This window comes from Theropithecus gelada, chromosome 5 (genome assembly GCF_003255815.1).
Source record: "Theropithecus gelada isolate Dixy chromosome 5, Tgel_1.0, whole genome shotgun sequence".
Lineage (NCBI taxonomy): Eukaryota > Metazoa > Chordata > Mammalia > Primates > Cercopithecidae > Theropithecus > Theropithecus gelada.
The window spans coordinates 15,404,043-15,420,751 of NC_037672.1; the positions used below are offsets into that span (position 1 = coordinate 15,404,043).

The 16,709-nt window shown below is 40.9% G+C and overlaps 1 protein-coding gene across 5 annotated transcripts in view; it reads right to left on the reverse strand.

The window, feature by feature from the left end:
- Positions 1–4,730: 4,730 nt before the first annotated feature.
- LDB2 (LIM domain binding 2) overlaps positions 4,731–16,709 on the reverse strand; it is a 403,464-nt gene continuing 391,485 nt past the window's right edge. Inside the window, exons 6-9 of one of the 5 annotated variants that reach the window (XM_025385300.1) lie at positions 15,209–15,332; positions 11,745–11,896; positions 9,056–9,198; positions 4,731–6,066 (exon numbers count right to left, since the gene is read on the reverse strand). In XM_025385300.1, the coding sequence (XP_025241085.1) occupies positions 9,094–9,198; positions 11,745–11,896; positions 15,209–15,332 (381 nt within the window). In that variant the 3' untranslated portion in view covers positions 4,731–6,066; positions 9,056–9,093. Of the gene's footprint in view, positions 6,325–9,055; positions 9,199–11,744; positions 11,897–15,208; positions 15,333–16,709 lie in introns of all 5 variants that reach the window. The other 4 variants (XM_025385299.1, XM_025385298.1, XM_025385297.1 and 1 more) reach the window with 4 other exon arrangements.

Here is a 16,709-nt window from a genome sequence, read left to right on the forward strand (position 1 = left end):
AAATGGGGGATAACAACTTCACCTCACTGTTAAAGGCGGAATGTTTATGTCCTCCCCAAATTCATATGGTAAAATCCTGATCCCCCAAGTGATGATATTAAAAAGTGGGGTCTGACTAGGTCATGAGGGTGGAGCCCTTGTGGGATTACTACCCTTATAAAAGGGACCCCTGCTGCTCTCTCCTTTTGGCCGTGTGAAGATACACTGAGAAGTTGACAGTTTGCATGGAAAAGACCCTCACCAGAACACGACTATATTGGTACCCTGATCTCAGACCTCAACCTCCAGAACTGTGAGAATAGATTTATGTTGTTTATAAGCCACCCAGTCTATGGTGCTTTGTTGTAGTAACCCAAACTGACCAAGATACCCACCAGGACATTGCAGATTGTGTCATCATGCTTGTCAAACTCCTAACTTAACCCATGGAGGATAACCATTACTGTGACTCCTATTAGACCAGCATGGTTTCATGAAAGGAGCACAGGCTTTGACCTTGAGGACCCATGTTCAAAGCTCACTTCACCACTGAGCTGTGTGACAAAGGGTGTCACTTAACCTGCCTAAGCATCAGTCTTCATATCTGCAAATGGGGCTTCTGATACCTACTTCCAAATGTGGCTCTATAAGGAGTAATGACCATGTATAGAGTGAATGCAGTAGCCAACAGCAGTCAGGCAGGTAGCAAGAGTGAGTGAAACAGGCTGAATGTTACCAGCTGGAGAGAAGACAAGCAGGGCAACTGTGATTCAACACCAGGCAACTGTTACCATCCAGCAATTCAGAAGTGTGAGGCCCTTGTGTGATCTGATTTTTTAAGAAAAATAAGATACTTCAATTTTTATAGGAAATTCATCAGTTTTCAAGTGCTGGCAAATAATAAGAAACTTTTGAGTTAATGATGAAATGAGTTAACACTTTGGGAAGTGTTGAGAAGGCATGATTGGTTTTCAACTGTGAAAAGACATGCAATTTGTGTGGGGCTGGGAGGGGCAGAGTGATATGTTTTGGCTGTGAGTCCCCACTCAAATCTCATCTCGAATTGTAGCTCACATAATTCCCATGTGTTGATGGCAGGACCTGGTGGGAAGTGATTGGATTATGGCAGTGGCTTCCTCCATGCTGTTCTTGTGATAGTGAGTGAGCTCTCACAAGATATGATGGTTTTATAAGGAGCTCTTCCCCCTTTGCTCACTCACTCTCTCTTGTCTGCCACCATATAAGACATGCCTTTGTTTCTCTCTCACCTTCCGCCATGATTGTAAATTTCCTGAGACCTCCACAGCCATGAGGAACTGTGAATCAATTAGACCTACGTCCTTCATAAATTCCCCAGTCTCAAGTATGTCTTTGTAGCAGTCTGAGAATGGACTAATACAATGGTAAAAAGTGGTTTCATGATTTCTTGCTTGAGATTTTTTCATTAATTCTATCCCACCGGCATGTATGATAGAGATTAGATATTAAGAATACAGATTACAATGATTAAACCTCTCAGAGTCAAAGAAGTCTAATGGGACAGTGAGGGGTATTTGCCAACAACAGAAATTTGAAAGGAAATGCTGGAATGAAGCAAGAATCAGGTGTTTTTGGAACCCAGAGGGGGCAATCAAGCCTAACCAGAGGTGGGAAAAATGTCTCAGAGGACATGAGAATCAAGCAGAGTTTTTAAAGATGAGTAGCTTTGGTTACATAAGAAGGTGGAGAATGGCATTCTAAGAGGATAAATATTTAAATGCACATGAGGCATAAACATTTGGTGTATTCAGAAAACAGGAATCTAGGGTAGAGAGTTAATCAGGTCTAAGTGAGAAGGGAGTAAAAATAAAACTGTAAGTTAAGCTGAGGCCAGAGGCCAGGTTGTAAATTGCCTTGGCTGTTGTAGATGGTTTTTTCCCAAAAGTGATGGCTATCAGCTTCTTCCCTCCTGGTATGCACATGCCATTTACCCATCACAAGTGTAGTCTGTCCATCAGTGCCTTGAATCTGGGCTGACTTGTGGCTGCTTTGGTGGATAGCATGGAGAAGAGGTGCTTTAGTGCCAGTTCTAGGCGCTGGCAATTTCTATTCCCTATGTTTTGGGATGCTGTCTCTTGCAACACCCCTTCTTAGAACTCAAACATTATACTATGATAACCTTATAGAGAGGCTATCAAAATGCACTTCAACAGTCAACAGCACTGGTTAAGCTCCTACCCAATAGCTAGCATAGTGAGGGCACCATCTACAATGTCCAGCCTAGTCAAGGCTCTGATGACCTCTCCCCCAGCTGGCATCTGACACTGTAAGGTGTAAATCACCTGGCAAAGAGCAGTGAACTCTCAGAAGGGTAACTGATAATAATCAAGTGTTCTCTTGAGTTAATAAGTTTTGGATTGTTATACTATGCAACAACAAATAACTGGAATAGGTGTTAGATAAATTGTTCTATGCATCATCTGTAATGATTGTGCAACAGTTTGAATGTGTCCCCCAAATTTCATGTATTGAAAACTGAACTCCCAAGTTTATGTGTTGATGGTATCTTGAGGTGGGGACATTGGGAGGTAATTAGTGTTAAATAAGGTCATCAGGGTGGAGTCCCTATGTTGAAACTGGTGGCTTTATAAGAAGAGAAAAAGTGATCTGAGCTGGCAAGCTTTTGCCCTCTTGCCATGTGATGCCCTCCACCATGTCACAATGCAGCAAGAAGCCCCTCACCAAATGCTGGTACCATGCAATTGGACTTCCCAGCCTCCAGAACTGTGAGCTAAATAAACTTATTTTATTGACATATAACTCATTCTGTGGTATTCTGATATAACAGAAAACGGACTAAGATTGTATATGTAAATGACTTTAATGAATTGATAAAAGAAAACCTAAAATGGTGAGGTGAGGGTGAGGGATGCACTGAAAGTTATCTTAAAAGCACACAAGTGGGAAAGCAATAAAGTATCTGTTTCCCTATGTTTTCATTAGTTCTGTTGCTATTACAGCACATATTTTCAAAAAAGTGAGAATGTTCTAGGAAGGCAATGTAATATTCTAGGAAAAAAACAAAACAAAACCAGGCTTTGTAGTCAAGAAAGATCCAGATTAAAATCCCAACTGTGACATTCCTGATATAGGAGACCAGGGACAACTTACTTAATGGAGTAAGCAAATTTGTGCCTACATAGATGTCCTTTATGAAGCCAGAACACCCGTCCCAAGATACTGTCACTGTTGCATCTAGTTGGTTTCTTCTCTGTAGAATGCCCCTTGGTTAATGAAGCCATCTTGCTCTGAAGGTCACAAATCCCTCATACACCTGGGGATGGTTCCCAATCAATGAAGTGTTGATATTGATACAGGTGCGGAAAGGCTGGACTGTAGCACAAGCAGGGATAACTCTTCAGTGAGGTCTACAAAGCCCTCACCTTGTGGGTCAGGCCCAGGAAGCTGACTGTGGAGGCCCATAGCTTTCCTTAGTTCTTTCTCCTTCTCTATCCTGCTTCTCCCACTCTCATATATACATATATATATACATATATATATATATATTTTTTTTTTTTCCTCTGTAGAGCATTCCCTTAATAAACCTCATGTCCCTGAATCCCAGCTTTAGGCTCTGCTTCTAGAGATCTCAACCTAAGACGCTTAACCTTTCTTTAGCTTCCCCCTTTCAAATCCCCTTCCCAGAATTCACGGAGATGATAAATTGAAATTGCCTGGCACTTAATAAACACTCAATAAATAATACCAGATTTCCTCTCTCATCTTTATCATTAGCACAAAGTGAAAATTATGAATAATGTTATTTAAACATAAAAGATACTCCAGTGAATTTTCCTTACTCTGTATAGAAAAACAGGCAAGTGAGACATTGATTTTCAAAATGGTAATAATCATGCTTATGGTATGGAGTTATCATGAGGATTAATTGAAATAATGAGCCTTAAGTAGAGTTCTTTTGTGCAGAGCAAGCACTCAGTGACTGGAAGCTACTGCCTTTCTACTTGACTACAACCTCCAAGAACACCATTCAGTCTATCTTTTCATGTTGTATCCTTGGCTAGCACAGGGCTCAGCATAGAGAAGGCATTTCTGTGTTTGCTCAAGTAGCTGCAGTAAGCAAGGAAAGAAACAATGCTTTATAAAAGATGGCACAGGTTGTAGGACAGTTCTTCTGTGGCCTCAGACTGACCCAATTCTCTCCTTTTTCTTGCTCTTTGTTCTCAAGAATAACTGTAGCATGAGCTGGGAATGAAACATCCTGAGATAAGGGGTGACTGGGTGAAATAGCCTGAGCTCTGGTCCCAACCCATCCCCTCATAGAAACAGGATGCCCTTCAGTGCTTTAGTCCAGTGTGTCACATGACCTCAGGGTATAAAACCCAGGTCCGGCTGCTTTCCAGGGTCCCTCAGCTGTGGTGCAAATGGGGCCTTGCACCACAGCTGAGACTCCGTCTGCCCTGGGCAGCTTTTCTGAGCCTTGGGGACTATGTCCCATGGTTCCTAGGCTTCTGTTGTTTCTTGCTGCCTGTCTGTAAGTAATAAACCTGCTCCGTGTAATTTGTTGCACATGAGTGTCTTCTGGCTCACTGGACTCAGACGAATTGGTAGCCAGCGCACAGTGAACTTACTTCACACAGGTTTTACGGTTCCACTTCATTTGGAGTCTGGACCATGAATCTAAGCTCAATACTTCTCATAATTGTGAGCAGATTGCTACACACGTACTCACACAAATAGCCAGATTCACTTGCTTTGGTCATTAACACAGTTTATTATTGGCACACTTATCAGTAAAGCATACATAAAATACAGCTATTTTTAACACACGGAGCCACTGTGTCTTTACATGTGTGGGGGAACATATTAATATGCAAATGGAAAAATTAGTTCTCTTATAAAGTTTCACATAAATACACTGGAGTTGCCCAAAAACGAAAAGTCCCCATAAAAGAACCAGGTGAGAGCTTTACAAAATATCATACAAGAAATATACTATAAAAAGAAAGGATGGTCAACTCAGGTACAATTTAAAAACACACAAAAGTTTCAGGTTTATTAAACTTCCCACAAAACCAATGGATTACATGGCTTGAAAATATTTGGATCAACAGCAACTTTACAAATGCATAAATTCTTAAGGGTCCAATTGTCTTTCTTTACTTAAAAATCTGCCCTGGTGTCTTCGATGAAAAAAATGACATTTCTTGTTTCAGCACTTGGGCTAAATTGAGTCGACTCAAGACTTAAGAACCAATTGACATCAGCTCAACCATAAATTACCTTGCTGGGCCCTCTTAGCTGTTGCCCAATGAAAGAAAACATAAAGAAAAAAAAAATAAAGGTACATTTAAATTACTTTCCAAAGCTGATTTTTTTGTCTTTTCTTTTTTTACTGAAACAAGAAACTCTCAGATGCAAGTCAAAAAGCAGAAAATATTTTACAATATTAAAAAGTCATCTGTAGTTAGGTTCGGCATATTAATGAGATCCTGAGCACTGAGCATTTATGGACAATATGGCCTTCGTTTGATGCATAAAAAGGAAATTCAACACAAACACGTTGTTAAAACCGTGCCAGAAGATGCGCTAGAGTTTTCTCTCGTTTTAATTACAATCAGTGCCAGTATCTGTATTACCTGTGAAGGCCTCCAAGGAAGGGTCATGGAAGCTTATTTGGAATAATCCTCTCAATTAGAAAAAAAGAAAGAAGAAAGAAAATCAGATCATTGTGGTTTAGAAATAGATATTTGCATGGAAAAGTTTTTATCTCTTCTGTTTCCTCTCCTGTAAGTAAAGATCTGCAATCGTAATGATCACCCACGGGCCTATTGACAGTGGATTCTGGTGCGGATAATCTTATTGGGAAGCCTGGGGTGGGGGGTTTTCTGATTTGGTCTCTTGAGTGGCGGGAGGTTTACTGTTCCACGGGCTGTTGTTCCCCAGCGCGGGTGAATTGTTGAAGTCCTCCTCGTCGTCCATGCCGTTGGCCGCATCATATTGCGTGTTTTCTAATCTAGTGATTAGCCTTTCGTCCTCGTCCCCAAACTCACCTCCCATCAGAGTTGGCTCTCCTACCACCATCACATCCTGTGAACAGCAGCTGACATTATTACAGGGAAACCTTGGGAGAGAGAAGCTCAGCTTAAAATAACAGTGGGAGGAGTCGGGGAATCTAGGACAGACACACTCGTGTACTGTACAACGGGGTCAAGTCTCAATGTCGGGGGCCGAGACGCATATTTGATTTCTACAGGAAATAAACATCGCCTCCTGATGTGTAACAACCACGCGAGTTTATGTCCTTAGTGCGCAGCCTGACACTGGAGAACGAGCAATGCTAGCAATCTGCAGAAATAAAAAAATGTATTTTTCAAAATTAAAAAAATCCATGCTTTCAACTTGCCGACATTGGGGACTTTTGAGAGGACTGTGGAACCTTCTGCTGGGTGCTTCTCAATACCTCAAAAAATCTTCCACTTTTATTTAGGGCCTGTGAGTGGCTTTGGAAACTAGCAGTGACCAGAGACACACATAAGGTGCAATTCTGCAATATTCACATAACTCATTCCAAACGGTATTTTCTCTGTCCCAGGGATGATATACATTTTAATTGAAGACAGAATCTCTCTTTTCTCTACTCAGCCAGGCCCTTTTATGCAGCCAATATCCTTGACATTCTGCTACTTAATTATGGTAATTAATTTAGGTAAAGTTTTCGATAAAAACAATGTTCACACTGATTTGACAATTTGCATAGCTAATTAAGTCATTAGCAAAAACCTGCTGATTGCCAACAAGCCCCGAATTTACCATCTGTTATTTCATGGTGCCTGTCACCTATCACCACACAGGCAACCCTGCCACCCATCTGGGCAGTAAAGAGAACCAGTCTGTCCAGCTGGTGCCATAAAAGGAAGATGAAGAACGCTAATTATAATTACATTGATGAAGCTGGTAGTCATCAGAGATGGAAGCGTGTAAGAAGAATCCATCTAATCACTCTTTTAAGTACAAATTGTCCTTCCATGCAAATAAGTAAGCCACCTACTGTAGCTGGGAGCATGGGGAGGCCACAGCTGGAGAGGCCCAGGGATGGGGAAGAAGAATGCACACATGGGGCAGAGCTCCAGCTTCTTTGCTCAAAGGGGACCATATGGGGTTGATGAATGACCTTGGCATGGGACAGGACATCTGTCAGGTGGATTCTTCTGGGCAGGCTCTGAGCAATACTCCACTTAAAAGTGCAGTAACTTCAGGAAAGTGACCAACTGTGATCAGCCTCCACTGAGGCCAGAGAAAGTAGGGCTAGCCAGATGCTTTCGGAGATGAGAGGGTGGGGTTTCCAGTAGAAAGGCTAATTCAATAAAATGTTTCGACAACTGTGCAAAAATTCTTTTTACTAGAGCTTTGCCCAGAGAAGGTTTTCCTGGGGCAGTAGAATGGAATACTGCCTACCGTCGGGAGAAGGGCCAGTGGGACCTCTAAATCCCTTCTAGAATTTTCAAAGTGCCCATTGAACAAATCCCTTAGTTATCCCCTAGTCTTTTACAATGGAAAACCTTGTTTTATCTGTTTCTGCTCCCCACCATTCTTGAGTTAGAGGAGATAATTAATAGGTTTCCAAACTATGTTTTCTGACTAATCATTCTTGTGAATAGATAAAAATGATTTTAAAAAGAAATGTCCCAAATGGAGTAAGTGACTAAAATGTGAGCTTGGTAAACCCAGCAATAAAAATGCCAGGGGATATTCAGCTCTGTGCTTCCAAGATTGATTTATTTATTACGCAATGAAGAACCAGAAATGACAGTGACATGGAAGGAGACTCATGAAGACTGTTAAGGTGAGATACAAAGTAGATACTGTCCTGACTGGCAGAAAGGATGACAGGATTTTAGATGGAATATGGCCACCGCAGAGACGTGAATGGTATTTGGTTAGCTGGGCAGCTGCAATGTTACCTGCTGGGGGGTGTTCAGGATAAAAGAGTGCCACTGAGTTATAGGCAATTAGGAGATGACACTTACGATCAAGAACAAAGGGAGATGGAAAAATAGGGCTAGGTTGTACAGAGCATGACATGAGGGTTAATCTCATTTCATGACTTGTGTCCAGCACACTTGAAGGGCTTGGAAAACACATGCATAAGGCATTGCAGGGCAGGAGAAGGATGTTAGAACCAACCACATGGGTCTGCATTAGTATTGTGACTCCAAAGTCATCGAGAGAGGATGGGAGAGTATGAGGAAGCATAATTTGAAAGAGGAGGAGGAAAATAAAAAGCAGCCAACTTAAGCATGATATTAAAAGAAAAGCTCCCAACACTCCAAATGCATTCATTGAATTAGACAACAACAGTCATTCAAGGAAAGTACTATGAACATAATAGTTTGAATCATTTCCAATGGAGCCGACAGGCTTGTAATCTGTTTGTTGAATCTTTGTTCTAGGAGCAACTGGAAAAGACGTCTAGGTGTAGGTGTTTTTAAATGTACTAAATTTCAAAGGGATGTCACACATGGTTTACTAATTATATAAAAAATCCCTAGCTAGATATGTAGTTGTGTGTGTGTGTGTGTGTGTGAGAGAGCGTGTGTGTGTGTATGTGTGTGTAGGTGTGTGTGTGTACATAATTGACAAATGGCAAGTTAAGGGCTTCATATGCACATAGACAGTTAAGGCCACTTATAAATTTATGTGCACATTTTTTCTATTGGTTCTTCTAAGCCTCTAGACTAGGATAGTGATTATCTGCTCTGGTAGTCTGGATTTGTCATTCTCACACAAAATAAATAAAGCATGATGTGCATTCTAGGCTGCCTCTACTTAGGGGTTGTTAGCAACATTTCCCCCCATTTTGTTAAAAATCCCCCCAACATTGGCAGTGAGAGTACATTTCCTTCCCATCTCTATCCTGTGTGTCCACGAGAGGCAACAGCAAGCCATCTGAGAGAGGTCCATATGCCCTCAGCTCCCCACAAGGCCAACTTCTGCTCCTCGCTGGAAGCCCAGAGGCGCCACCAGCTCTCACCCACTTCACATCTTCTCACTAATCCCCCGTGCAAAGACCACCAACCTCTGAGGAGGACTGGAAGTGACTCCTTTCAGGGCCCCTCAATGCTTCTCCTTAAATTGGCCAGAAGGGGTCACTGCTGTTGAATGACACAGGTCTCCATCCCTCCCAGGGTTGAGGCTGCAGTTCGGGATCGCTCCTAGCCCCTGCTCATGGAGTGAGAAGCAGAATCCAAGGATTAAACCCTAGCCCTCACCAGACACACACATCGCTGCCGCAGCAGCTACACAGACCACAGCTGTGGTCATAGTGGCACATGCCTTTGGACCAGACAGTGGATGCCTGCAGGTAGCATCTCTAGTTAACCAGTAGAATAGTGTTGATAACTCAGTAGACAGGGTTAAAAGATGTGGTCACCACAAGTCATCCAACGCTTATCATTTAATGTCTATTCAACTCCAGGACACATATGAATTTGTACATTTTCCTAATCTGGTTGTCCTTTCTGTCTCTCTGTGACATCTGACAATTTTACTTTATTAAAACATCTTTAACTGCATGGTGTGGAGATAGTGTTGAAATTCAACTCTCACTTCCTAACGGTGCCTTGCTTTTAATCACACAAAATCCAAAGGGTCTCAACATGTTAAAAACCCTCTGGATACAGGCAACCTCCAGTAAAATACAGTTGTTGATTTGCAAGACAGGAGCATAACAGAGTACAGAAGCTATATCCTTTTTCAAATGAAATTGAAATGATTCTGACTAGTCCATATGTGTCAAAATATATGACACATAAGCTGCTACTCTCAACTTCTACAACCATGTCAGATATCACTAATGGATGGCCCACCAAACCCAGACTAGACCTTAGAATCCTCCTCAATACCATACTCTGAGGGCTGGCAGGAGAGAGAAAATGTCCTTGCCATCCCTAGATGAGACGGTGAGCTCTTCATGACAGGGCTTTGTTGTTGTTGTTTTTCACCTTGGTATTGCTGCTACCTGGCACAGTGTGGGCACATAGTAGGAGCTCAGAAAACATCTGTTAAACTGATTGGGATTCTTGCAGCTACAGTGCCTTTAAGTAGCTATGTCACCATTCCAGAATCCTCTGAGATGCACTTTTTTCCTGTTTGCTAGAGGAAACTAATGAATGTTACTGCCTTTAACTCCAGGATTGGATAAATAAATGGGCTCCTGTGTATACTTTTTCAGCTGATTTATCTAAATCAGGCCATTTTCTCTATTCAAAATTTCACCAGGAGTGGGTATAACTTGATACTTTTTTAATAAAGAGACTCGGGTTTTCCTCTTTTAGCTTTTCCCCCTGAGCTTCAGAGGTAATAGGTGTAAAGGCTAGCTCACAAAGTGGAGGACCACCTGGAGACTGTTTTCATTATTTGAAGACTGCAATTTGTAACTTTGTAAAATGTAACATGGTACCTTCCATTTTAGGCTGGTCATTCTCCCCATGCCCCCTTCTTTCTAATGCAATGGGAATGAAAAGTATACTTCCTGTCTGTGGGAGACAGGAGAAGAGAAACAGTGGCCCAAGGAATCCTCAGGGTACTGATGGGGTTGGTTTTGGCCAAAGAGAACTGACCAATGGAAAGTAGGTACAAGTGGGTGGGGGCAGATTTGAAATACACACTTGGAAGTAAGTGAGGAATCCCTGTGCAAAGGTCCACTCCCACATGGAAGCGATGGAACAGGATCAGAACAATAAGGGTAAGGATGAGAGCAAGAAGGGTGAGGGGGAAAAACGTGAGAAAGACGGAAAAGGTAAAATTGTACTAGTTGAGGGATGTAACAAGAAATAGGGCATCTTTGGAAAACAGAGTATCTAAAAGGTATCCACGAAGCACTGAGAAAATCTCAGGATTTGAATGATGGCCAAACACCTGGTGACAGGGTGGTATGACAGGGACAGCAGAGAAGGAACAGAAGCAGTTTAAAGAAGCTAAGGACTTAAAGAAGATAGTCTAATAAGGGGCTGCGGAGTTAGGAGATGGGAGGGATTTAGGCAGAAGGGACAGAATTCACGAAGAATGAATAAGAGATGAAGAGAGTTCCTGTGCAGTTCTCACTATATGGGACTACCCTCAGCTTTGGAATTCAAAGAAGTCCCCTTCCTAATGGCCTTTGTCAAGATCAAGAAATGAAAGAAAGGGGCCAAGGGTTCGAGAGAGTTGAGACCAAACCAGAGGCTGATCCTCCCCCTTAACTAATGAAAAGGGCTAAGAGAGAGCTTCACTGAGCTGCATTTTTAGTGGCTGCCGGTTAATTACCTGAGTCTTAAAATAAGAGAGGACGCCCATGTTGGGGAAGGCCCAGTCGAATTACAATATGGGACTGAGCCGCTGGGAGCTAGTTTCCAGTGGAGCACAGGGTCTCCAATGATGGTGCTGAGAGGCCCTAATATGCCACCAGGCATGCTGCTAAGTGATATTTTAATTAAACCTTAAGTGACATATCTCCTGTCTGTGACTCTGATGGCTTTTTAATTCAGGTCCCATTGCAGCACGACTCTTAATATTCCTTTCTAATTCCCAGTTTGCAGGGGAAGGTTTCCATGGCAGAGTTCCTCCCTCCCATCCCAACCTCTGTCCCTGTCTTTCCTCCCTCCCCCACCTCCAATCTGCCCAGGATTTTTTTTTTTTTTTTTCAGTGAAAAGAAACTTTAATTTGGGCCCTCTGAGTAGGAAGCAGGCGGTTAGGATTTCGGGCCTAAGAGGAAAGCGAGACTTACAGGTACCTGACTGGACAGACTCAGGTTTGCAGCTGTGGTCTTCTTCTTGCTGCCAGTGCTGTTTGCATTGTTCCCAGCGCTACTGTTGGAAGTGCTGCTGGTGGAATTTTTCCTTTTTCTCCGTTTGGTTGTTGGTTGCCTTGTGGGTTCTGCTGCAATATGGAAAAGGGAAGAGGGATCAGTTCTAGGGCAAAAGCAACAAGGCAATCATCAGTATGGTTCCTCTAAGGAAGCTGTCTTTGTAAACTTAAGAGTAGAATATTTAAACCATTTTCCATTTCTTATAGCTTTAGAAAGAATAAAAGGAGAAAACTGTAGATGTATTTTTAGCACAAAATATGTGACACTCTTTTCTTTGTTTGTAGATCAAATAATTTTTATTTAATTGTTCTAATGATATATATTTAATTTTGTAAAAATTTTTTTAGGGGTGTAACTACAAGTACCACTTTCTTAATTGGATTTAAAATATTTTGTCATTAGAAAATTTGGGAAACTTTTTTCCTCTGGTGTGTCTTCTCTTTAAAACAAAGAGAGGACTCCTGGGATCCCTAGGGTACCTCCAAGGTACGAGTGAAGTAGGAACTTTAGATAGCCAAATTCGTGAGCTAGTGTGCAACAGCAGCATCTACTGGTAAAATGTTATATTGCAGCCCACCTCTATTATACCTTTATAGAATTCTCAAGTAAAGTCAGTTCCATCAGCTGTGGATGTGGAGCTTAGGGATTCCCAAGTTCAGAAGGAATACCCATGGTTTGGGCCCTGCTGTCTAATGAATGCTATTCCAAAATTGCAAGAAAAAAATATGTCTGAGTATATGGTATAGCCAGTATATTACTGAGGGGAAACTAGACCTCTTAAAGAAAGGCCTATTCAAAAATAGAGAAAAATATTTTGGACTTGAAGGATGGGGCAACATTTTAATGGAAATATAGAGACCCAAGGTAAAGTGTGGTAAGATAAATATTCTTTATTTATTTGTTTGTTACTTATAAGGTATAGAACATTATGCAATGCCTGTCACTATTCTTAATGTTTCCAATGCACTATTTTATATTTTAAAAATCCTATTATTTAGGAACTATTATTTTAATCTTTGTTTCATAAATGAGAAAGTTTCAGAAGCCTTCTCCTGCCAGTTACTGAATAAGTTGGAAATGGCAAGTAAGAGCATCCTTTTTGCTAACTCTATTTTAGACCTGACTGTGATGGAGAGAAGGCAACTCAGGGCCACACTGGAACCAAATAAGAGGGCCTTGTAAAATTTTCTTAAAACACCTATGCTGGCTGGGTGCCATGGCTCATGCTTATAATCCTAGCATTTTGGGAGGACGAGGCTAGTGAATTGTTTGAGCCCAGGAATTCAAGACCAACTTGGGCAACATGGTGAAACCCCATCTGCACAAAATACATACAAATTAGCCAGGTGTGATGATAGGCACCAGGGATCCCAGATACTCTTGAGGCTGAGGTGTGAGAATCACCTGAGCCTGGAAGTTGAGGCTGCAATAAGCTATGATTGTGCCACTGCAGTCCAGCCTGGGTGACAGAGCAAGACCGTGTCTCAAAAAGCAAAGCAAGACAAAATAAAACAAAAACAAACAAACAAAAAAACCCACCTATGCCACTTCTGATGGACAATGGGAAGGATCTTCCTCTAAGGCTCATTTCAAAGACCACTTAGTCCAAAGAGTATCCCTGACTTCTGACTTTTGACTTTTCTACTTATCTACTATTTTTTTTGTCATTCGTAAATATTTGTCTCTTATGCTTAAAGATTTTCATCAAATGGTCTATCATTTTCCTCCATCGAGTTCTGGGTGCTTGTTCTGAAGGATGAGAGGAACAGGATATAGAACTGTTCCAGGTCATGGAGTTGAATAAAGGGTTGAGGAGGACATTCTAAAGTCCAGCAGATACTCAGGCCCACTGCTGATAAGCATCTTCTTTCTTTGACCTTAAGAGTATAAATTTGGTACTTTTTAAATTTGTAATTTGACATGACACTGGGGCAAATGTACCTAAAATGCAAACTCTGGACTATTCCCATTAACAGTAGGTGGCTGTGGTAGTAAAGTAATGGACTTTGGAGACATAAAAACCTTTTTGTGACACAGTCCTCCTTCATTTGTTAGCCATGAGACTGGCTGTGTCAAATTACTACCCTAAGTCTCAGAGCGCACTATGTAAAATGGAGATAATATATTTAAAGTTATGGTAAGGATTCAATATTTTTGCATGTTTTATTCAGTGTTGTAACTCCCAGTGGCTAGAACCATGTCTGGACCCTAGTAAAACTCAATAAATAATTATTGAATGAATGAAGGAATTAATGAATAATATATTAATTATGTATGCCTATGTTAGAAAATATAGGTGCTCAAAGCATTTGCTGAGTGGATTGCCTTTTTTCTGTAAAGCTTTATTAGCATTAAAAGAAACAATAAAGCCAATTTAAGCACATTTAATATATTTGGAAAATAATATTCCAAAAGTCTAAAATTCCCATAAGATGGGGATGTAACTATTCTACATAAAATAACACTTATTTTCTCAGCTTTCTAAATATGTACTTGATTAAATTTGCTATATTCATTTTATGTAAAACCCCTGGCCAATTACCAGCCGAAGGTGACCATTATATTTTGTGATTCAGAAAGCTATGTGCCTCGTGTTAATAATTACTCTTTATAAAAATAATTTTTAGCAAAGGGATACGTTTTGCTTTTATGATCAATGAGGCTCAACACACGCCTGGGAGTGAAAGTGTATTAGATAGGAAGACAATTAATGATGACTTGAAGCGGTAATTTCAGAACCCCAGCAGGAGACTGTAGTATCTAAACTGCATTCTAGGGAAGTGAGGGAAATGGAATGGCTTATGTATTCTCTTCATGATCAGAACTTTTGATGCAATATATCTTTAAAAATAGAGCAAACTTCATTTTTCCTTCATTCCTTTCCTCCTTTCTTCCTTCATTCCTTTGTTCTTTCTTCCTTCCTTCTTTCTATCCCTTTTTTCTCCTTTCCTTCCTCCTTATCTTCCCTTTCTTTGTTCTTTTTCATAATTTCTACCATTCTTAAAAAAACAAAAAACCTAAAACATTAGGCTGTGAAAAGCCAGCAATCTGGCTCAGTGGAAGAACCACTAGCTTGGGAGACAGGGACCCCTGGCTCTGATCTCAACTTTGCCAATGATCTTCTTGATCACCTTGAACACGTCATTTTACCTCTCTGAGTTGCAGGTCCTAATCTGATAAGCAAGGAGACTGTAGATAATTCTTAAGGATGTTCGCATGTCACAAATTCATTGTCTCTATGTCCACAACCATGGTCAGAATATCCCTAATAAGCTACTTGTCCTGTTACATTAATGATCACCTTCCTCCTTTTCACATCACTTCATCCCTGGAAGACACCTCTGAAAATGAATTTAGAGAAAGAGCGAAGAATGAGGGTATACCTGGCGGAGCCACCATCCGCTGCCACTTCTGAAACAAGCAGGTCTTCAGGCAGTCTCGGGGACTGAGGTTGTAAGTTTTATGTCTCGACATCAGTTCCTGCATTGGCTCCAATATTACACACAACTGCAAGAAGTTCAAAGACATTGGCATTTCACTACTTTATAATACTAATTACAATAGATACTGTTAACAGCTGGAATCAAGTAGACAGCTTTGAGGATACTTTTATTTTCCTGGTTTTGATTTTCTTTACATAAATGTGAGGAAAAATAAATATTACAAAAACTTGACTATATCTACTTAATTATCATTTATGATATTACAGCTGAATGTGATTCACACAGATACACACATAGACACACACACACACATACACACACACACACACACACTCCTGTACAGACAATGGGGTGGATATATGTAGCTGTATTCTGAATTCAAATAACTCTCTCTGGTTAAAAACACAAAACAAAACAAAAACGAACAAACAAACAAAAAACCCTCTTCTTTCAGCCTGCTTCGATTTCTACTCTGGTTTCTGTTGTTGTTTGTATAAGCACACGCTGTGAGTTACAGTGCTGGTTTATGCAGATTGGTAGTGAAATTCATCTTTTAAACTGGAGAACAGAGTGGAAACTACAGGCACTTTTTGATCTTAACTCTTAGAAAGGTGGCTGGTGAATGCTATTTTATTTTTATTCATGTACTCATCTGTATTTTATACATGACGATACTGTAAATAACATGTCAACATTCAATGTGGGAGGATTTTTTTGTGGTTCTGCATACAGCCACCTTGTTCCTTCCTTTGGTTAGATTTTTTTCAGCCTTACTTTGGTCTAAGACGTCTGATGACAAAGATTAATGAGGAAAACAAGAAGATAAAACCATTTAGGATTGCCTTGGACTTTTCCGAATTCCTTCTCAACTGGAAGCTTATCAGAATACCACTGCATTGACAGTACTATACCTATGAGGACAGAGACCACAATTTGGAATTGTACATTGATCACTATTGCAATTACAATGATATAAATATTGGCCATGCACCTTCTTCTGCGAAAAAGCATCACCTTATTATGAAAGACAGATGTGCAGTCTTCAGCATCATCAGCCTACCTTCCTTTTTAGCCTCTCTTCTTATGCCATCCCTCATCTTGAACATGTCCCTAGAGGCCACTCTGCTTTTGGTCCTCTGAGCTCTCTCTACCTGAAATTCTTCTCTCCCCTCCTCTTGGAGAATACTCACTCATCCTTGAAGACATAGTTACTTCTTCTGTTAAGCCTTCCTCCCAGATGTGCACCTGTCCCCACACAGACTGAGCTGGGTGCCTCTCTCCAGTTCTCCACAGCACCCAGCTTCTTCTGCTGTATGGACTCACTCATTCATGCTATGAAACCATCTGCTTCTAAGTCTGCCTTTACCACTAGGCCATGAATGCTTTGAAGGCTGAGACTCCTTTTATCTCTGTGTTCCTAGTTTAACTCAAATGAGTAGAT